Raw genomic sequence first — 23794 nt, 5'->3', positions numbered from 1 at the left:
GTCAATAATCTGTGGTTGCTCGGTATATTTGCAAACTGCCGGTCACAGAGACCAAACCTAACCAGGGTATTTATGATCTTCCACCAGAAAACTGACTATTTCAGAAACTTTCCTGCATTCTGGTGAATTTTACAAAGTCATTTTGTTGCTGAAACGTGCAGTGAAGAGGACATGGAGGGTAAGGAGCATTGAAAAATGAGGCTCTCGGGGAAAATCTGTAAGGTTGGCAAGTGGCTCCATCTACAAACAGTAAGACCAGAGGAAAAGTAAATCTCACTGGGTCAATAAACTAGATTTTATTAAACCAGGAAAATAGAGAATCAGAGATTTGTGATATGTTTCTTCCTGATAATAATGTCAGACTCATCCTCTGACACCTTGGCAGGAAGATGAAGCTTTTGTTTTATGTGTGTGTGGAGGTTTCCCCCCCCTTTAGAGACTCTTGTCATAGCCAGGTTACTTGTAGTGGACACACCAGCCGTCTGTTGGCCCGAACAAATGAGATTTTCCCCGCATGAGAGAATGACTGACACAGACAGGAGTGTGTGTGTGTGTGTGTGATCAGTATCAGCTGTGTGAGGGTGACGGCCTGTGCATAAAGCCCTGCAGCCACACTGCTAACATCCAAGTCCAGCCGATATTTACACTTTATTAGAGTTATTAGAGATCATGAATGATGCACAAATAGCTCCTCTGTCAGAGCATCACGGGAGACGAGCTTAAATGCTAATAAAATAATTTTTTCCCTCAGAGCCAACCAATTAAGTTTGGATTCTGGACATAAAACACCCTGTGATTTACAGAATAACGCATGAAAGCACCCGTTTATTCTGGAAAGTTATCTCCTAAAGGAGCTGGGTTTCTGCCCTCCGTTTCAAAATAAAAGTTTAAAGCCCTGCGCGCTTCTCCTGCCTCCGGTTGCGCATTTCCGCTGCCATAACGTCACTTCTGGATGTCAATATGCGGCTTGGTGCGGCGCTGGGAAACGGAACCACTGGAAGATGTCAACCAAGTAAGCAGCGAGGACCAGCCTGAGCCAAGAGACCGAACGCTACCCGCTGGGTAAACCGTGCCCGAGGCCCGACAAACGGAACCGCGCCGACGGGCAGCTCGCTGGGTCGCTTCCCCCGAAGCAGCGGAGCGCCTGCCTCCAGCAGCCATCTTTTGTGAGAGAATGTACGGGGCGACACGGCGGGCCTGCTCGGGCTCTGGCCGGGGCCGGAGCCTGCTGATGCTGACGACCGCGCTCCTGCTGTCGGTCGTCGGGCTGCTGTCCGGGCTGCCCGGCTCCACCGAGGCGAAGGAGTGCGACAAGCCCTGCATGAACGGCCAGTGCAACACCGCCACCGGCAACTGTGTGTGCTTCCCCGGCTGGGTCGGGGACCAATGCCAGCACTGCGGAGGGAGATTCAGGTAGGGTGAGCACAGGGCAGGATCAGGCTGCTGTTATCACATATCTCCTAGGTTGTGCATGTAGTCTGTGTGTCTGCTGTGCTTCGTGCTACATGTCGGCTAATGCAGAGCTCAGGCTGCTGGTCAGGAGATGCTGAGCGGTGCACACCTGAGGCATCTACAGACCGGTCTACTTCTCCTCCTCCTCCTCCTCCTCCTACTGCCGCCACTGTTGCTATAAAGGCACAGTTCCACTGCTAAATGCAGTCCCGGGGTGCAGGTGTGCCATGATGAGCTGCATGTGGCTCACAGTTGCCTAATGTTGAGCCTCACATACTTAAATCCTCATGAGTGTCACCATCTTGTCATGCACACCCCCAGATTTGTTGCAGGTGACCCCCCCCACCCAAATGTGTACACATTACATCACTGAATTTGAAAGTATGGTCACCTGCCAAGAAGGGTTGGACTGTGGACCACTGGAGCCATAGCAGTGCTGACAGTAGGGATTATATTCTACACTTGATCCTCTCCTCTTAAACCCACATATGTTCAGTCTGAAGTGGCATCAAACAGAGGAAGGCAGCATATCTTCCTCTTCGGTGTTGTTCATAGAGTGATTGAATATCTGCTTGATAATCAGCTAATCATTGTGGCATCAGTCTGCGTTCATGTACTTGAACCCTTTATTTTACCTTCTACGCCTCCACTGAACCCAGCCAGGTGGTTATTTCCCGTTTGGTTATGCAGGAACGCAGCGATCCCTGTGGTCGCATCGGAGAGGACGATGAGTTGGCAGTGTCCCCTCTGCTGAACAGGAACAGAGTTGTTAGCTCCTGGAGATGTCAGCAGGGAGCATAGAAGAGGGTACAGTCCACACAGGCCTCTGTGTTGTCCTACCAGCCCTCTCCTTAAGACTGCTTTGTGTTGTCCAGCCTTACAGGAAATGCAGCATCTGTCCGGTTGCGTCCGAACCAAAGGACTGGATGGTGTTTGCCCCACTCGGGCAGTTCACATAGCTGTTAACTGGGTCAAAGTGTGGGGAATCTGCACGTGCACATGCTGAGACCACTCTGCTTTTACAGCTCCACGTTAGCTGGGTAGAACTCGAGGAAGCTGACCGCTCGATGAAACCGATAATAATGTAGGTGCTTGTCCTGATTTAAACAAAGCGCAGCGGCTCTTCATGCTGTCTAATGCCAGACGCACCATGCAATTGAAAGGTGTTGAATGTCAATACGAATAATCAGACAATCAGTGCTGCTCATCTCGTCCCCTGGTCCCATTAAAGTGCCACTTCACATTACTGGAGTTTGGATTAGTGACATCCTGGTGCAGAAAATTGTCCTGCAGCACTTGATGACAGCTTAATTTAGACGCAATCAATGACGATTACACTATTGGCAAGTCCATATAGGATTGCTCCCCTCTGCACATCCTGTCAAGATAACCTAAACAAGTATTTAATGAGAAAAAACATTTCTTCATTTTCCTCGGTCGAGTCAAACTTGGGCTCGAACAGTAATGTTATATGTCTGCTTTCCTTCTTTTTTAGCTGTCGGCAGGCTGATCTTGTTCCAACTTTGTGATGACCCAGCATGTCTGTTCAGCTAAAATGCGTCCATCAGGTTGGGGCCTATTTCCAGGCCATTTTTAGGAGATTCAGGGCATTTTTCTTTTTTTTTTTTATCCCTTTTTTTTTGTTTTCAGTTTGATATCCGCTGTCATGCTGTCTCAGCTTAGTGCCAGCATGTCAGGCCATAAAGCAGACCTGGTAAGAGGTCTGCAGTGTTATCCATCCTCTGAAAACGGTCCCGCTCAAGGAAAAGGAAGCTGGAACAATTTGCACATTAGCACAGCTGATTGCTGAGCATATCTGAACAGGTACAATGGAGGCTGCTGAGCTTCTAATGTTTCAGAGTGGCAGGGTTGAGTGCTCTCTGGATGAAATGGCTCGTCTCGGTTGTGGTTAAAATCTGGGAGCCCGTTGCACTCAAGTATTAATTGAAGCAGTCTATCACGGTGGGAAAGCATGGCTGGCTACCACCAGCTGCATCCTGGGTAGTGCTTGTTAGCACAAAAATCCTGGGTTGAAGTGGAGTTTATGTGCTATTTTCAGCACTGGTTCATCTATCAATTACTTTCTCTGATTATCTGTTGAGAAAATAAGTACTAAGTAATGTCCATCACAGATCCCAGAAGCCCAAAGTGCCACCTTCCAGTTACTTATTCAGTCTGAGATGGTTCTGAAACCTGAAGTTTCTAGTGATACGCAGTGCTGAAGCTGGAAGACTTCACACTGGACATGCTGGAAACTCCAAATGTTTTTGCAATGAACCCATTGTTAAAACTGTTGCTCTGTGTAGCTCAGGTGGAGAGCAGGGTGGCCATTATTTGTAGGGTTGAAGGTGATGACTCGCAATGTGTGTAGAGAAAAATGTAAGTTGGTTTATATGAAGATCTGCTGAATGTAATGTCAGGTGAAAATGGACAGATTTGTTCTTTATGTCACTGTAAATTGAATATATTTAGTCCAGTGGATCCTGTGGGCTGTCGGAACATTACCCATTACATTTCCTGCTATTTTGTAAACTTGCCAATTAATTGGTTATTTTTAAAGAAAAGAGAAATTAATTGATGATGACAATACTCGTTTGTTGCAGTTCTAGTTGCATGTCCTTATATCCTGCAGCTCCTCAAGCGTATATACACTAGGTATTAGGCATATTCCTGCTATTGCATTTGGCCAAGTTACTTGCCTGGAGTCGGCTCCTGCTTTAGCACTGACCACAGAGGGTGAACGTCTCTGCGGGGATTATTAAAATTGAATATAGGTTTTGTATGTGGCTGCTAAGTTCGTCTTCTGTTCCAGCTACTTTTAAAAGCAGCAGACCAGCATTAAAATGTGTGGAAGTGGAAAAATCCAGCCGGGTCTTCTCCTCCGTCGGTGCTGTCAGAGAGGTTCTGGGGCTGCTGGTCTGCTGGAGGAATGATAGTCTGACCCTGAACTCCACTAATAACGTGGCAGTGCACTTACTTAAAGTATAATGTTTAACTTCAGCACTCCTGTGCACAGTGTAGAGCATTATCAGTGACGCTGTAGCTACCTCGCCCCATCAGGCTAATTGTCATTAAATGGGAGGGTAAACTTTCTGCTCTGTGAGTCCAGATTTGCCAGGAATCAGGGCCGTGTTGTTTTGTTAACGCGGTCAAAGGGCTGATAGTTTTTCGGGGAGAGCCTGTGGTCTGAGGCCGTGTTTAGCATACAGACAATGCTACCATACAAGGCTGGCTGAATGCTGGTAAAAGCAGCTTTCTGTGGCAGGGTCGTGCCAAGATGGAGTCCCGACAAGCCATGAGGGCCAAAATCAACATGAAGGATGAGGGACAAAGACGGTCTCTTTTCTTTTTTTTTTTTGGTTTTATGGCATAAAAAATGTGTTTTTCTTCTGGTGATAGTTTGAACTTGTGGTTCTGTGTAGTTAAGTGTGGAACTGTCTTCTGTGGTACACAACGGAAGATCTTGTTGGGGCTGAGCCTTGAAGTTGAAAGCATGATATGAATCCAGATATATACCTGTTATATGAACGTGGCAGGATGACAAATGCATGCAAAATTACTTGTAAATCAGATGAAACTCTTCAGATTCAGCAAGAACTCAGTTTGTTTTTCACGGCTCAGCTCACCCAAGTGCTTTGATTTTATGGTTCTCTATCCAACTCTGATATTTCTGCCTCCATCCCAATTGAGCTGAGTGGAGTTTTGTTTGGCATTCAGAGCATTGAGCCTTCCAGACACAGCGTGTCCGTTACTCTGGACAATCCTTAGAGCTCCTAGTGAACAATTATTTTGGAGAGAAATTGATTGTGGGGAGATGAGAGGGAGAAAGAGAGAGATGGGGAATGACATGAAACAAAGGTGTCTGGCTGATTTGGACCAGGACATGTTGGAGCTTATTTTTGGTACCTTAAACCTGCAGACTAGTGCAGATTCCTTTTTATGGAATTCTTCAGTGCTCTGAACACCACTGTTGAACTGGAAATCTCTGGAAATGCTCATCAGGAAGTCAGAAACAGTAAAACTACTGTTAGGACATATGAGAAAAGCTTCTTTCATCTGGTTTACTAAAGTGTTGTCATTTTAAGAGTTGATGAGTGTTGCTGAGAGGCAGAACTGTATCAGACATTTACGCTGTGATTAGATTAAGGCTACAAAAGCCAGCTCCTTGGCTCAAAGAGGCTCAAAGACACGCAACTACACTTTTTTTTATTAGCACGAGATGGAGCCTTTGCTGAAATTAGTTTATTTTTTAGCAGGATGGGAGTTATTAATTATCTTTTGCAGTGGGAGGGGTGGTGAATAAATGCCTTGTCCGTGCAGCTTCGAGCCAGCCTCTGAGGCATGTTCATGTCCTGACACCAACTCTGACTTCCCCACTTTCTAATGCAATTAACTCATGACTCTCCAGTTAATGATATAAATGAATTTCCTGCTCATCAGCTAACATGGATGTATGAAGATGGCTAGCAGTAGGGCTGCTTATCATGCTTAAAATCATGGTCAAGACTGATGTCACGATTATTTAACACGAATACTTGTTGCAACTGAAAAACTAATGAAAATAAAGGTGGAAAAATGAGATAAATAGATCATAAAAGGTCACCACTGCCCCTTTACACCTCCAAGGGAAGTCAACCAGGCACAGGTGGATGGTATAAGTGACCCAGACCACCCATCCACTGTCAGTCCACAGAGAGCAACAAATTCAGGAAACGTACATTTTAAGAACTATTATGATATGTTTGTCCAGGCCTGAGAGTTTTGGTAATCTTCATTTCACGGCTTGCTGCCTTGTAGCGCCCTTACTGTCGTCTCTTCTGTAGTCTGCACATCGGTCCACGTTCATCCTTGGGTGCTCTCTGGAACCTGCTTGAGGGCTGACCTGGCTTTACTAAAGGCCCCGCTGAGCGCCCGACCAGCCGGCCTGCCCTCTGCAGAGACTAATGGTCACTGCTGTACTATTTACTCTGTTCTCAGCTTACTGTTGCAGAGGCACAGAAATGTGTCCCATCCCTGTCGTAGATGAAGTTTAGGGACTTTTACCGGCAGCTGCTGGATGGATGTGCTGACAGCCGTACAGGAAGGCCACGGTGGCTCAAATGGCACCGGTTAACTACTTAAAAATCTGAATGTAGGTGCCGAAATCCTATCCCTAGGTGGCACTTACTGCACTCAGTGCGTCTGTGATGCTGAATATCAAAGGCCAGAATCTAGTTTGTGCGGACGAGGTGAATCTATGGGGCCTCAGTGGAGACTGGATGCATTTCAAGGCTGATGAAAGAGTAACTTAGTACGTTAAAAAAAAAAAAAAAAAAAAAGCTGCCAACAAAGTGCAACTGTAACTCAAGCAAAACACTGAGGTGTGAAAGCACAGTAACTTGGATAATAGCTTCTGCTGAAAAAATTATGAAATCTTTATTACACAATAGAAGTGACTTATAGCTTCATGAGCCTGTTTCGGGCACACAGCCTCTGTAGGTTTGTTTCCAGCCATTTTCGGTTCACAGCTTCCCTCCTCCGTGGCTGCTGCTGAGTAACTTCTCTTATTTACCTCTTACATGCTTTGGCTCAGCAACATTAACACGGGAGGATGGCAGCTTTATTGCTGATTACAGCATCTGGAGGGCTGACTTGTTTCTTTTGAGGATGTGTATATTGTGTCTCATACTTGACCTTAAACTCCACATGAGCATCTCCTGATGGACCCGTGTGATTTAAAAACTAAAGGTAACGTAAGTTTCTTTCTGCTAACATGTGAAAATGATCAATCTCTCTGAATTGTATCGGGATATAACATTACATTTCTTCAAAATATTCCCTTATTGATTTGAAATCATCAGCTTTTCTTTGTCCGCCCAGACAGTCTGTAGGGAAAACCCTTTTGCCTCTGTAGCATTTTCTCTGTGTGAGCATGCAGTCTGAGCCACTGAACAGGCCTGATGTCGCCTTTGAATGAGGAATCGTGTTTGCCTTGCCCTCATGCGGCACCACTTTGCCATTTGCAGACCACTTGGCTCTGCTGCAGGGATGTTTGCATGAGAAAGAGCCTGACGTCACTGTGAATGCATCAAAGTGCGTAACAGGAAGTTCAGGCATTCGCAGGCTTATTTTTTATGTCGGGACAGTATGACATCTTTTTCCTTTTAAATTCCTTAAATTTTGTGCCGCACAAGGTTTTAAAAGACCACGTTGATGCCTCTGTGTGTGTATCACATGAATGTTACATGAGTTATATTTTACATGTCATAATGAAGTAAATCATCATTACAGATGACATTTACCTTTTGAAAAACACTGTAATATTGAGTATATTCTTACTTCCTGGGCACTGGTTTGTGCGTTTTTGGTCCCATTGGTATTTTTCAGGTGTATATTTCTGTCCTTAAAGTGCTTCATCATAATAGAAATGTGAAATGTGTTAATATTCTTTTATTGCCTCATGGTTGTAAATGACCATAACGTCTCTGCCAGGGGCTCAGTTTGACATTTGAAAACTGAGATTGAAGTTGGCAGCAACTTGTCTTTCATGTCCAAACCTCATTGTTTTCAGTCCAGCTACTTTCCCCTTAACAAACGTTGTTCTGAGAAAGAGAGACGTTGCTATGTAGTCTCTCAAATGTCATCTTTCAACGTTTTAAGCACCACAACGGAAATTCCATTTATCTCCGTTGTATTGTGATGGCAGTAAAAGTTTGAGGTGGGGATTTAAGCTATTTGTCTGGTTGGATTCCTCTTAGACGTTCGTGAGAAAAGTGTATTTGAAATCATTCGCTCACGTGCTTCCTTTAGCTCTATATGAGACCCTTTCATCCTCTTATCCTGTTTTATTAATGTTTGGCGATTGTGATTTACAGTTCTTTGGGTCAACTTCTGCTTTTACACATGCCTACGGCCCTGATGTGCATAATTTAGGGGAACTCACCACGTCATTGTTCTTTAAGTGGTCACTGCTGATAAATCTAGGATCGTCTCTCTCATGGTGTTACAGATGGAGGTTTGTATCGCAGTAGTATGTAGTACAGTCTGAGCAGCCTGAAGCACGCAGCAGTTTGCGTTGCAGGGTTGAGAGTGGTGGTGTGTTGGGCTCAGCCTCTCGTCCTCTGAGGGAGCTCTGTTTGTCTACTAGCTGGGAGAGCTGGGAGTCCCTGCAGGCCCTGGCTGTATTAGCACTGAGAGATCTGTAATTACAGTGTTAGTGTACTCGCTTGCTAACCGCTGAGACCTGCCATGTGAAAAGCACTGGGTGATACTACTCTCAAAACAGTGAGCCAGCGATATTCAGCAAAGCCTTGTGTGTGTGGTCAGTGTCAGACTTTCAGAAACAGCATCAGTGAGTTCAGTTTCTCTAGAAATGATTGTTTTTGCAGTTAAACTCTTTGCTGGTACATCAACACTAAGACTTTAGAGCTGATAAACAGTCCCACTTGTTGCAGAGCTGGTAGAACAGTGTTTTTGCAATATAGAGTCATATGTTTGGCCTGTAAAGAGACTTAACAACACCCTTGGCCTTGGACCTTGAGCGGCCCACCCCACACAGCTGGGGCTATTGGCCTGCACTTCTGCAGCTATGGTAGCAGACTAAAGTCTTCAATAACATGAAGTTGCAGCCCACTTGTTGCCTGGATGCAAATAACAACGTTGTTATGCGATACACTGCAGGGATTGCCCCAGAAATTCTGGGTATGATTTATGTTATCAGTTGCATGCAAGCACATTTCCTCTGTTGTGTGCTAAAATTGTGAAAAGTTAACATCCTGTTTTTGAAGCGGAGCAACAAGTAAATACAAACCGAATTTGATTTTAAAAATTCATTGGCACAAAGTCGAGACAAATTAGTTTTATGTTTAAAATGTCAAGCGCTAGTCTTGATAAAAAGCATTGTGTTTCTGGTGCAGACATCTCCAGCTGGGGAGTGTGTTCTCTGCAGCTTTCTCAGTAGACTTCAGTCTTAAACGGTTCTGAGAGAGTGTTTTGGAACAAGACTGACTGGGTGTGTTAGTGGAGTCATTGCACCCAGAGACCTACATCAGTAATGATACAATCTCTAAGTGTCCCCTGTGTAATGCAGCTCCTCTCTACTGCTGTGTCATCAAGCTGGAATTGACCAGGCAATAACAGAGGCCCAGTGGCGTACTGTACTATTAGAGTGTTTGTGGCTGCCTGTCCTGGTGTCGGCCTCGGATAATAATTTGCTCTGAGGTTTAATCATTCTCAGTCCCGTAGCTGTCCTATTTGCCGCTTGCTCAACCGCCAAAGCTGCATGAAGAAAGTAAAGTGGCAGAAGTTAGTGTTTGCCTGCGCTCCCTCTGCTCTGCTCAGTGGCTCTTGTGTAACATCCTTTGTGTGTAATCATTTCTCTGGTGTCACTGCAGAGCATTTTAACTGCGACCTGAATATTTGAATCGGCACATAAAGCTTTAGATAATGAGATGAAACATATTTGCATCTCAAACTGCATTAAACTGACTTGAATATCAAAAGCAGATTTTATGACGATCCCTCTTATGGATGTTCAGATATTTCAGTGTGGACCTGCACAGTGCTAGAACAGTTGTCACAGCTTCGGAAATGTAAAGCTGTGCAGTTTTTCTGCATTTCATCGTTTTCGCATGCTGCACAAGCCAAGAAACAAAAAAGATAAGTTTAGGTTCTGGTAACTTGTGATGGGAAGAAGAAAAATTCCACAGAATGTCCAGAGGCCTGTTAAGGTTGTTGGACATTCAGTAGAGTTTGTTGTTATCAACTAGTTAATCAATTATATTAGTATATTAATTTGTATGCATCCTGTTCTACTGATTAATTCCACATGAAGCCGTTTTGAGCTGGTTCCACTTCGTTGTTTGTCTGTCGGCAGGACTGCAGACGAGCGACGGGCCTGATGTTCACAGAACTTGGTGGAAGTCTGTAGCGTGGATCAGTTACACTTTGGACCCGATCAGGGATTGTAACACTGGTGTCAGTGGCAAAGTGAATGGTGTAATGGGACCAGACACGGTGGTTTTGTATGCAGTTGGATATCACAGTCTGCTCTCAGAGTGCCGCTCTAATTTTCACCGTGCTTCTTATTGTGACACTCAGTCGCTCGGTGCTGTAATTGTGGAGATTCAGTGGTGCCGTCAGCTGTATTTAGTTTCCCCTCGTACCTGCTGCATCTCAACCCTCCCAGTCTAGGAGCAGAGGACACACTTTCCAGGGTTTTAACCTGCTTAGGTTAAGAAGATGTCACGTCTTCATTTGTAACCTTGAACGTATTTTCTCCCTCTCTTTCAGATTGACGGGGCCCTCTGGTTATCTGTCCGACGGTCCAGGAAACTATAAGTACAAGACCAAGTGCACCTGGCTGATCGAGGGACAGTAAGTAGAGCGCACATCCAAGTTGTGATCCAAAAGTAACACATAGATTTTTCAAAACATCTTAGCGGCATGTATCGTCCTGGGTAAAAATCCATGCTCCTCTTGCATAGCCAGAAGAAATACTGTAGATACCAGGGTTAGTAAGAGTCACTGCTCGGTGCATCAGCATAGAAGGTCATGAAGCGATTGTCCGGATTTTTAAAAAGTGTGGACTGGATTCGAGGTGGGATGATTTCACAACGTGCTGTTCATTCTGTGTGTGTCCACCTGATCTTTAAAAACTGACGTCCACAGAAAAAAGTCTGCAGATTAATTCCATCCCCAGTAAGTTATGATCCACTAACATTAGCCACGATATGAGATGAATAAATCTCTGTTTCTGTTATCTTTGCTGCCATGTTGACTGAAAAGCGTGCCAACCCACCCTGGTCTCCCCTACACTCTGCTGTATTCCTCCTGCATAATTTATGTCCGAATATTCTAACCAGCAGCAAATGAAGGTCTCGGCTATAAATGTTTTAGAAAATAAAGCCACGTTGTGCATTTGTGCCAATCAGCACCATCAAAAAACAACTGAATTGCAGTTCTAGAGAGACAAATGTGTGAAGTAAAAGTCACTTTTTCCAGTGAGTTTGTTGTTTGCTTAAGACCCACAGAAATAAAATGAAACTCTCCGTACTCTATAGGGGTGAATCGTTCTCTATCGCAGTGGTAGTATCTTTGTGTATTCGTTCACTACATGAAACCGATGCTCTCACTGGTTTCATCCATTTAAATCGGCCTCTGCCATTTAGAAACCTTCAGACAGTTAAGAATTACATTGTGGAAACCGAGGCTGTAACTTAATATTTCAAGTGTGCTCATAATGACTGGTATACTCGCAGCCTTCACTGAGACCCATCCAGCATTTGGAGTTTCCAGCATTTAGAAGATGATGGATGAGAATGAATGACAAAGTAACTGTGAGAAATTCAATACTCCGTCTCTATTGTTTTAGTCAGCATAGCCACGCCGCAGGGCATCGATTCAGAGCGATGATTCCTCACTTTTTTTGGCCGCCAACTCATCCAAACCATAAATTCTTTGATTACATTTGCATTTTAGGTATTTAGCCAACATTATCAGTCATGGGGGGGGGGGGCTCAGGAGGTCACGCGCTCATGTTCTCCTCGACAGGACACATAGCTGTTACACGGGTTTGAACTCCTGACCTGCCCGTTCCTGGATGGCTTCTCTAATCACCAGATCACGCACTCATCCAGCGTTTTCATTACATACTAATAGCACTTTTCTATGCTGTCTTCAGCCCTCAGCCTGTTCTTAGCAGGAGGTTAATGCAGTGACACGTGCACTATATGCATAGAAATTACTAGAATATGTTAAAAGGGTTTCGTAAGTCTGGGGCATGCATTCACTTCAAGCTTTCTTCGCAGTTGAATTTGCAGAATCTGTCTGTGGTGACTTCACCTACTGAAAGGCAGAGAAATGATCTTCATTTTGATTCTGAAGTTGCTGATCACAAGCTGTCTTTTCCTAACGAACCTCGCCGCTGCTGCCATTCCTCAGTTTATACGTCTGCTTGGGGGGGTGGAGAGCGGAGAGCCGCCACATCACTCGAATAAATAATATTGTGAAGAGAAACATGTGACTATTCATAACGTTTCCTGTGCATCTTGTGCCGTCACCATAGATATACTAAATGGGTCTTTGTGCTCTTCCCTTCTCTTTTGAATGATTTCATTTAGCGATGTTAACCAAATCTTAAGCAGAGGCTCATGAATGTCTTCAATCAAAAACTAATTGAAGCATCCTCGTATTTCCTGTTTTGCTGTCCTCCTCTGTAAAAAGTTAGTTTATCCATTTTTGCACATTTTGCACAGTGTAAAATGTGTAAGAATGAAGTAAAAACATTTTAAGTTGGATATTAGACTGTTTAGTGTGTGATTTCACACCATTATAGAGCCAGAGTGGGAAGTTGCCACCAGACAAAAGCTAGTAAAGTTTTATTGTAGGTGGTGAATGTTTCTAGCATACCACTTGGTTAATTATCCACTTTTTACGTTCTTCAAATCTCTTTCATTCTGTGCATGCAGTGGAGGTCGGTGTTTTAATTTTCCAGTCGGCCTCTTCAGCTGGTGAAACAGTGACTTTTCCAAACCTGTTAGCAGCTCTTATGAGAACAAACATGGATGAGCAGAGATTTTGTTTGAAATGTTAATAGTTCTTACTGAACAAGTGATGTTAATAAGTTGTCGTAATAAGCTGGAACTCTAAGCAGGAAAGTCGACAAGCCCTCTCTTTTTCCCAATCAGCATTGTGGCTCTACGTACAGTGCAGGATCTCATGATCCAAATAAAATGAAATGCAATTTGTCAGGATGCCGCAGATTTTTGGAGAAAACTGTAATAAAAATATCTTTTTGTTTTGTTTTTTTTGAAAGATGGTGCAGAACATTCACACAAAGTTAGCTGTTGTGTGGGGAGCAGCCTTTTGACTTTTGCATGGTAAAGTTTTTGTGCCCAGGGTCTGAATGTTTGTCTGGTTTCTCAGAGTTGGACCAGTGAGAAATGTGTTAGAAACGCTAGACAGCAAAAGTTAAATCCTAACTTTGGTGCAGCCGGCACAGTTTTGTAAACCCACCTGCAAGCTGATGGAGAAATGCTTGTTTTTTATTTGTTTAGGCCTCCAGTGCTGCTGTCAGACTGCTGATATTTGAGATTATTCTGATGACGGGTAGATTTCCAGTGTTGCTGTTAGAGGGTTTTGGTTAGTATTAAGGAAATGAACGACCCAGACAAGAGTTCTCATGGTCTGCGTGTGTGTGTGTGTGTTTGCTTCCAGGCCCAACACCATACTCAGATTACGGTTCAACCACTTTGCCACTGAATGCAGCTGGGACCACCTGTACGTGTACGACGGAGACTCGATTTATGCCCCCCTTCTGGCTGCTTTCAGGTACGTCTCCTGTGGGTGTGAGCGCAGGTCGCTTCACTGCTAACTGTGTATTCATTTGTCATTAAATCCAAACACTGGTTTAAATGTTCACTGTGTGTTCACTCAACCTCTGAAATGTCACGTGATTTTCAAACTCACCATCCAGTCATGCACTAATAAAATGATCTTATGGTGGTAAAGATCACATTGTGTAACTTGGCAGCTTTATTTATGCTGCACATTCCAAAGATGCATGTAGTTCAGAGCACTTTAGATAGAAAAGAGAAGCATTAGAGTGACACTCAAAGCCACAAGGAATAAACCAGAATAAAGTCGAGATGGAATAAATTGAAATTAAAAAAATAAGGAAACCTCCGTGTTTGTTTCTGATTCGAGGTTCTGCCAGTTTACTGCCTCCTAAAGATCTCGAGGGCCCGCCTGTGTTTATATTCAAGGAGATCAGAAATGTATTTTGGTGGAAGATTAGTGAGTCATTCATATGTGAGCACCAGCACGGTAGAATCTATCCTGTAAGGAACAGGAAGCCAGCGTAAAAGTTTAACGACAGGAGTGAAGTTGTCTGTTGAGTGTATAAAAGCATAATCATGGTATAAAATGTTACTTTTCTGATATTGTTGCAGTGGTCTGATTGTTCCTGAGCGTTATGGGAATGAGACGGTTCCTGAGGTGGTGTCTCAGTCCGGCTACGCCCTGCTGCACTTCTTCAGTGACGCTGCCTACAACCTGACTGGCTTCAACATTTCATACAGGTGGGAGGAGCACAAGATGAGAAAATATATGTTTTTCAATACCACTTTCCACATTTTCCTGAATCTAATCGGGGTTAAAGATCCCCTCCAGTCCTGTTTCTAACACACAGAATGCTCAGTTTGGAATGATAAAGTGTCTGATGTGGTTTCTCTGCAACAAAACTTCAATTATCTTCTTAAGATCCCTAAAATGGCATCTTCTCCTTCTCCCTCATTGAAAATTCCTGAACGGTATCATCAGAGACGGTGATCATCGTGTAACTTTAAGTTTAATGTTGGCTACCAAAGTCAGATGTGTTAGATACAGTCAGAGGAATAAAACAACTTACTGGTTGACCAACCTGTTGGTTTGTACTCGCTGTGTCCTCACTTTAAATAGATGACAGTGTTGGGCTTCAATATAAGTTTTGTGTTAAAACCCATCCATTTTTATTCTTTTTTTCAAAATTGCCAAATTTTAGTATCTAGATTTGGCTTCTGCTCTTGCTCTGAAGAGAGAGCAGAGATGCTCAGCTGTGGCACTGGCTGCTTCTTCTGCCCCTGATACGTCTCACAGCACATGAAAAACACCCAATGCACATTTCAACCTGGTTTTCACTAGACGGGGGGAACTCCACATACATGTTGGTACTATAAAGGTAAAAAGTAATGGAGATGTGATCATTCGGCTTCAGTGATCTCTGGCCTTTCCTTGATTTTTGAAGTCTTAGCTGGGATGGCTACTTCCACATATCAGATTGCTCATAATCCTCTACAGCTGAGTGTGTGGAGCTGCCAGGCCTCCGGGTTTGCATCTGTCAGGATCCACACATGCATTCATGATGGTGTCAGTCCCTGGATAAAAGTATCTGCTAAATGACAAATACTTTGGTACTGAGCCCTGAGATGAGAACCGCAGTACAAATCATTTCTATTTTACTGGCTGTTGAGATTTATTTAGGTGAAGGAACCACTTCACACCCCTCCCTGGTACGGGGTGACGCATACAAAGCTATCACTTTCTGCATGATTCAGCCTGTGTGCTGGCACGGCTGGTTGGCAGCATTTAGAGGATCATGTCAGGCCGGTGCCATCCATTTGCTGCAGCATGTTTCTGTTGCAACACTGCACCATCATCTGCTAGCCAGGGACACTGGAGGATGTTTGTGGTGTTTTGGTTTGCAGCCAAACAGATTTGGTAGCTGCTTACTTGTGAGGAATGTTGAAGAAAGGCCTTGAAATGTAACCACGCCTTACTGAGTTTAAATGCCACTGAATTTACAGAATGATGCTGCATGCACATGGATTCCACTCGTGTGTGTGTGTGTGTGTGTGTGTGTGTGTGTGTGTGTGTGTGTGTGTAGTGTGTGTTTCCTGCATGGCATCTTGTGAGCTGTCATCGCCGTTGGTCTGTATCTGATGACAACTTTTCAGAAACCAGTTGGGACTTCCTTTGCCTCTTTATCCCATCATATCGTGCACGCTCACGGATCTGTTAACACAAAAAAACGCATTAAAAAAAATGTAACCTCATACCTTTAATCTGTAAAACATCCTCCCATCACTGTGAGGCACCGCGCCCACAGCTAGATAGATACAACTAAAGTTTTCAGAAAGAGCCACGACTGTCATTCATGTTCTCCACGCTGGTTGCTTTGACTGGCATAAGAAGGAAAATATTCCAAAAAACCAAAGTGGAGCCTGTCCCTTACAAACATCTGCTGGGGACACAATGGACCCCCCTGGCTCTTTGGTACCGTCGCCATAGCGATGGAATTGAAGTTGGGCTGAGAAACACAAAGTTGGATGAAAGCGAAGTGCCCCCGGGCCCCCGGTCTTTGGTGTCTGGGAGAGGTGGAGGAGCCATAACATCAAACCATCACGCTGCCGAAGGAACATGAAAGAATGACGAGGCCCCTTTGTGTCGTCTGTTTTGCTCCCAAACATTTTTGTCTTCATGAGGGGGGGAAAAACATCTCACTTCAGTCTCCGGCTTTGATGGATAATAATATGCTTTCAAAGCAAAGGTAAACTTTTGACATTGACTTGTTTACTCTTGTTATGAAAAAGCATTAGGATCATTTTCTGGTTTTATACATTCTGCAGTGTTTTCAGTATTAAAGGACAGAATGAGCAGATTACGTAAAAAGACCAAAACCTACAATTAACTAAGTATTTACGTTTCCACTGCCCGATGCCATGGATCCCAATTAATGGCCAAAACCTAATCTCTAAAGATGTACGGCTTCAGTAGGAACCAACGAGCTCTGGACTGAGGACCATAGATTAACAGGGGAGTCTGTATTCAGTATAGTGACGTACTGAGAGATGGACTAACGTGTTGGTTTCGGTAAAAGTACAGAATAGGACCGGCCTCATCCTTTGACATTAAGAATTTAACTGGACGTCTTGTACAAAAAGCTAGTCTGTGAAAGAGTGTGTGTACGTATGGTCCATCTAGCCGTTTTATCTTGGACTGCTTTATCTGAGGTGGGTGTAGGCTCCATCAATAACAACAGTGGAAATTGATTTTGAAGATTGGGTTAGTACTTCTCACTCCCTTTGTGTTTGCAGGCTCATGGCACAGCCCGTGCACGTCTTATCTAGACATTCGCACACATTTATTCTCCTGATAAGGGAGGTCACTCAGGAAGGCCGTCACTGTCACATGGATGGTACTATAAATGTTCTAGGACAGGTTTTACGAGGGGGGGGAATGGTTTGAAATAGTCATTCATGTGATTTCAGTGTGCTGCGATGTGTGACGTAGTACTGTGCTGATAGGGTCTCTGGTTTACATTTCTCATAATTATTTTCTGACTCTGGGCAACACCTTTAGCCCTGATATGTATTTTGGATCAATCAGCACAGTGGAAAGGCAAACTGCTGCGTTAGCTACTACGAGGTCCCGTTGGTGCGACGGCTGAAATACTGAGCTGAATAAGATGTCAGCGTTCGGTGATCATCAGTCCTTCTTTAATGATTATTGAACAGATTTATGCAGTGGACACAAGATAAATGTCAGATTCCAGTAGTATGTGTCAGGTTTTTGCATGCTCGGAGGTACGGCTACTTCGCTATGACTGAGGTTTGGTTGTGAGTTGGGAGCAAACAAAACGGCTAAAAGTGCCAGAGAAAGGACCTGCAGAGAGACACCGAGCGTCAGTAGTGGTGTTTTACTGTAGATCGGGTGTGTTTACCATCTGCTCTTCAGTGCCTGTTGTGACTTTGTGTTCGACTGTTACCTCATCCTCTAGCAGGATGCTGTGTCAGTGCAGGGGGCCCTCTGCAGATGACTGGCATGTGTTGAGGCAGGCTCTTGACCAACTGATGAGGGAAGACAATGTCAATAACACCTTAGGCTGTCTGGGAAATGTTATACATTATATTTTACAAGCCTGAAGAAAGCTGAGGCTTGCACAAAAGCAGATGTAACTCAGTCTTTCAAAGGTTCTCCTGATGTTTTATTCAGAGTCTATATTTCAGGCAGGATTTAATCCCCAGCTTCTCTCCTTCTCTGTTTCCTCTGGCCTCCCTCCCAGGGTGAACACATGTCCCAACAACTGCTCCGACCGCGGCGAGTGTCGTGTGGGGAATTCCACTGGATCGGTGTACTGTGACTGTGAAGCCAACTGGAAGGGGGAAGCCTGTGACATCCCCTACTGCCTGGCTGACTGTGGCTACCCTGACAGAGGTCGCTGCCTGGGCAAGACCTGCGTCTGCAAGACCGAGTGGCAAGGTGGGCCGGCACTGCAGCAGCGCGGCCTCGGCTGCCAGAGATGTGACCTCATTGTCTCATACACTGCGCCGGTTTGAATAGCCACAATGCCATCAGGTTGGCTCGAGCACGCCCAGACAAGCCAAGCCCTCCTCAGTGACTTAAATAAGCTTCTTACTGGGTCTATGTTATCTCTACAGAGTATGGCTCTGGTCCCAGGGGGAGGTAAATCATACATCGAGCTGCCAGGACTCACTTCTAACAGCCAGAATTATTAATAAAGGATGTTCATGGAGATCAAGTGTACCTCCTTTTGGATTTCAGTATTAATTTATGGAGCAGAAACGGTGTTTTCAGTAGTTAAGAAAACATTAGATTAGGTTCCACAGCTCTGCTCAGGCCTTTGTGTCTGTCTGATACAGAGCTGTTGGATCGCAGTCAGAGTGTGTAAAGTGATTCGATCACTGTAGGGAAAGACTGCTGAGCGTATATAACCAGCCTGGTTCCCGATCCCTGCGTCGCCGCCCACATCTGCGATTTGTTCAGTGATTCAAAGAGAATGAATGGAGTGAAACGAAATGTCAATTCAGTAGGATTATCAGGCTAATGTGTAACTGAGGTAGTCAAATAATCTGATTAAGTGCTCAGTGTACCACCCCCTCAGAGTGGCTGGACGTGCCTTGGGACACAGCTCACATAAGGACGCGCAAAAATATCACTGAGACAGAAAAACTAAGTTTAGTTTTTATTGAAGGAGTGAGTGAACGAGTTGTCTTGGCCTGTTTGTCTTGGCCTTGTGCTGCCTAATGACCAAACCCCACCCACCATTCAGTAGCGAGAGCTGGTTTCCGTACCAGGGATGAAGGCTCATATCAGAAAGAACAACCTTTTTATAGAGATATGTTATGGTATCTGGATACCACACTGTGACCAGATGATTGAATATTTGAATGTATATATTTTTATTGCAGTCAAACAGTATTTCTAATATGGAGATTTCCAGTTTTTGTCTTTTTTAAAAGGCACAAAAGAAAAAAAACCCTCCCAGTAAATATCCCATTCAGCTGCGCACTAAGCAGCTCCAGTGAAGCAGTTGGAGGTTTAGTAAAGAGAGCGTCGCTGACTTTATCCATCCAGATTTTGCCTGTTTATCTGGTGATTCAGCCCAGTGCCTCTTCAGCTGTAAGCCTCCACCACTATTATTGAGGCTCCCGCTGCCCCCACAGCATCCATCTGCTGTAACCTGATGGAGTTCAGATAAACTTTCTGCAGCATCAGCTTCCTCGTCTTTTTGGTTATGCCCCGAATATTGAGTGTTTTTTTTGTTTGGCGATGACCTGACACTAGTGCATCCTCTTTGAATTGGAACATATGGGCGTTTTAACCGCTCTATTAGTTCTTAAACAGCTTCACTGCGCCGCTCTGCACAAGCAGAGACAACGGCTTAATTTAACTGCAGTTATATCAGCAGCTCAGCGTGCTCACGATCTAATTACCAAAGCTGAGGGAGTTGAGAAACAGACTGGCGTTTTCTTTAGCCTTTATTACCCTGTCATGGTGTGTTAGCCAAGGAGTAGCACACTTAGTGTACTCTGTGCTGCCAGCTTCCAAATGAAGTCATTTTCTACACCAACCAGTGCAAAAGCAGAGACAGATGCCTGTTTAGTCAAGCCAGCCTTGCATTTAATCTCTTTCACAGATGCGTATCCTTCAACAAATCATGGTTTTAAGGGAGGCAAAGGCCGCGTTTTGTTCATTTATGGAAAAGCCACCGAGGTGCAAGGGTAATTTTGTTTGCGTATCGATACAGATGTCACATTGTTGATTGTTAGCCAGCAGGGATTTTGAACAAAACAAAAAGGAGAAGTGGGCAAAGTGACCTCGATTGTCACGGTGAATCACAAACACTTCCCTTCCTGTCACGTGGCCACCTCTGCATTGTTTCGATAATGATCAGCGAGGAACTCCCCAAGTGGTTGACATCCTGTTTCTGCTGTGAGATGGAATGATAGCATTAGCTTGTTGTCTTTCTGCATACAATATTCATCGGCTGGGATGGACAGACTGTAGCTGAGCAGGATCAGCAGACCGCACCACGACCTGTGCCATTCAAAAGAAACACACAGGACGAGGCCGATGTGTCTATTTCTGCCTCTGCACTTGTTTGCCAAAATCTCCGAATCTTTTCCCTTCATTCAGAAGTGGTTCCGGTTTACGCTGCCGTTATTGTTCTTGTCCAATAACAAGGGAAGGCAGCTCTGGCCAGGTCCGTCTGTCTGCTCCCCTCCAATAATAAGGTATAATAGTTATTATTTCCTAGAAGGATATGAAAAAAGTCAAATCTATCCAAACATCAAGTACAACTTCTGTAACGCATCGATTTTAAATAGATTTTTTTTTTCTTTAAGTTTCGATCTTGCACTTTAAGATCTTGCACAAACTTTAGGAACTACTTTCTTGTGTGAAATTACTCCACAACTGCACAATCAATCTAATTATCTAAATGCTTCTTTAACCTCTGTCCTTTACTTCACTTGTCATTTTTCAATTTTTTTCAATAATGGATCATGTTTTTTGTTTTTTTCGTGGAGAGCAGATGGGCCCATGTTTCGGTGCACTCTGCCTGGCTGCAGGACATTACAGTGAACTAATGAGGCCTGTGAAAGTTTAATCCTCCATTAATGCAGGGACGGCTTCACACGCCAGAAAGTTATTTCTTGTTTTTATGCTGATTCATTTGGTTGTTGTTTTTTTTTTTTGTCTCTTGAGATTGTCTGTTTTTATGCCCCTCTAAAAGGTTGGCGCTTCCTGTATTTATCATGCACGAGTGCAAATAAATGACTTAACTGAGCTTCCTGCATCATTTAGCCTCCCGTGGAGCCCTGACTCTGGTTTCCTTCCATCCTCAGGTCCAGACTGCGCCGTCTCAGTGCCTGCCAACTCCTCCTTCTGGAGCCGGGACGAGTACACCGAGGCCGGGCTGGCCAGGGCTTCCCACAAGGCCCTGGTGGACCAGGACATCATGTGGGTCATTGGAGGCTACGTCTTCAACTCCTCTGACTATCACATGGTCAAAGCGTAAGTTCACTCCTCTGTGAGCGTCTGCGCTTGGATTTTAGGCCTTTGGTTGTTCGTCTCATCCAGGAGAGCTGCGAGACATGAGTCCTCCTGTTGCTATGCGACTGCAGGGAATGTGTTTTTGAAACAGTGCTTCTGTTGCAAAAATTGTAATATTTACTGAGTGCTAAATTCATTCTTGGCTGTCAGTGCTGTCAGGAAGAAGCCACGGCACTTCCTGTCTGTCGAAAATAAACAAGAGAAGGAGCGCAGCTCTGCACAGAGAGCTCTGTGTCGGGCACAGAGTGAAGGAGGTTATTAAAACCATAAAATTACAGGCTGATACTCCTCACCCAGAACTCCACCCAGGAAGGTCACACTTATTCCCTTGGCTCATATTGGTTTTATGGGTTACAGGCAGGCCAAGGCCCTTTTTTAATTCTTTTATTTCTGCTCAGGGTTTATCATGTGACCTAAGAAGGCAGCATGTACACAACACACAGCTCGGCGTCTCCCCAGATTCTGCCAATTTGGAGTTATCTGCCTATTTGTTTCTAGACAATACAGCTGAATCGAATCCAATCTGTAAAGGAACAGTCCGTCAACTTTATACCACTTCTTGTGTTGGTTGACCTTGACATAGTTGGATTAGACAATAGCGTAATTCTTCTTAGTGTTTAGCTTGTTCCTGATGAACTTCCACTGCTAAAGGTATTTCAACCATACATCTAACCTAGAAATAAACACAATGGAGGCACATGAGGAGTGGCACTTCCCTTTTCATTTGGAACGCTTAGCAGGGATTAATTTTAGAGGTCATTCAACTTTAGATCCTTGATTGAGACACATGTTGTATCCTGATGCCACTGGAGTTTTAGTCAATGTTTAGCTGTTTAGGAGACTATTTGGATTTTCCATTTTAAGTTTCAATTTCTGTAACTTCCTGCAATCTCCTTGAGCTACTGAATGCAGATGTGTGGATCAGAGCACTGTGATTCACATTCTGAGCTACATTTAATGACTAATCAGCTGTGGTAAGGGTTGTGGGCTTGCCCAACATTGTGTAAAATGGAGAAAGAAGGGGATCCAGCAACATGAATTTCCACGAAGTTATGAGTCAGGGTTTCCATTTCTAACACTGTTCCCCGTGGGCTCTGTCTCTGCTGGGTTCATCTTGTCTTGTCACACTTAAATGATCATATGAATCTCGACTGAACTGTACTTTGACATGTAGAAATGTTGAACCCAGAGGAGATAAGGATACGCTTACCACCCTTTTCTGTCTTCTCTCCGTAGGTATAACCTCAGTAGTAAGAGCTGGCTGTCCCTCGACCCCTCCGTCAACACCGTCACACCACGATATGGTCACTCACTGGCTCTGCATGAGGTATGTGCTGGCAGGGAGAAATGCATGTGTACAATCGACCAGGACGTCCATTAAGACGGCACAATATGGCTCAGTGCTGGACACTTTACATGCATCTGTAGTTTCTGCCAAGTATATAACTATGTGAACTTGGCTTCAAGAGGAAGATGAGAGAAAAAACACAGATGACAACTTAATTAAATGGAGACACTAGCAGAAACTCCGCATCCTTTTATTTATGCTTTCAGTGGTGTCTGGAACTAACATATAAATCTCTGGGTTTTGATATGCTGCAGTGAAGTGGTGAAGCAGTTTCTTCTCAGCCAGAAAGACTGTTAGGAGCCACTGATGGAATAATAAATAAAAGCGAGGAGGATTCAGAGGAAGACGCAGTCTGTCTGCTCTGTGGTTTGAGAGAACCGAGTTTGAGCTGCAGAGTGTTTGTAATGAACAAATTGCATCACGGTGTATGAATGTGTCTTGTAAGTCGATGTGGGTTTGTGAGACAAATCTGGAATCAAATCAGTCTTGATACATAACAGATAGAACTGAGAAGTCTCACAGCAGCGGATGATGTAGTGGTGAGGGCTTTCAAGCACACATACCCTGACTGGTTTATAGGAAGCTGAAGAAACTACCGCACCTCTGTCTCTCCTGGAAATCCAAGCACTTGTGAAATCCAGCTGTTGTCTGTGACTGCCAGGAGTCCAGAGAAGGTTCTTTTCCTTAAGAGGATATGATACGAGAGAGTTTTGGCAGAAATACAGTGTGTTGCGTAATTAGTTTGCAGTTTTGTCAGTATAACCAGGCACGTTTCTTTTGACTGGTAACATAAAATAAAGGCCTTTCCTGGTCAGAAAATGAATCAAATGTAAGATAAGATAAAGATAAAAGTTTTTATTGATCCCACAGTGGGGAAGGTTCGCTGTTATTGCAGCTCAGAGGACAGACATAAAGCACACAGTTAAAGAAAGAGAAAATGAAACAAACATAATATATACAGAAAAACATTATATACACACGTAATACAACAACAGGGTGGGATGGAAACATTACAAGGATAATTGCACAGTTGTCTGTGGATTGGTTGAGTAATGAAGTGCATTTAGTAGTGATGGTAGTTGGTGCAGCAGCAGCAACTAAGAAAAAAATCCAAACAAACTG

General features: G+C 44.1%; 1 protein-coding gene across 1 annotated transcript in view; it reads left to right on the top strand.

The window, feature by feature from the left end:
• The first annotated feature begins 883 nt into the window (after nt 1–883).
• Nucleotides 884–23794, top strand: part of atrn (attractin) — a 112174-nt gene continuing 89263 nt past the window's right edge. Inside the window, exons 1-7 of the mRNA XM_070841789.1 lie at nt 884–1413; nt 10723–10806; nt 13648–13761; nt 14382–14510; nt 18032–18228; nt 21117–21285; nt 22561–22651. Of these exons, the coding sequence (XP_070697890.1) occupies nt 1175–1413; nt 10723–10806; nt 13648–13761; nt 14382–14510; nt 18032–18228; nt 21117–21285; nt 22561–22651 (1023 nt within the window). The 5' untranslated portion in view covers nt 884–1174. The remainder of the gene's footprint in view (nt 1414–10722; nt 10807–13647; nt 13762–14381; nt 14511–18031; nt 18229–21116; nt 21286–22560; nt 22652–23794) is intronic.

The sequence above is a fragment of the Pempheris klunzingeri genome, chromosome 13 (assembly GCF_042242105.1).
Source record: "Pempheris klunzingeri isolate RE-2024b chromosome 13, fPemKlu1.hap1, whole genome shotgun sequence".
Classification (NCBI taxonomy): Eukaryota; Metazoa; Chordata; class Actinopteri; order Acropomatiformes; family Pempheridae; genus Pempheris; species Pempheris klunzingeri.
The sequence above is the reverse complement of the archived record's forward strand: the minus strand, read 5'-3'. Positions and strand labels throughout refer to the sequence as shown.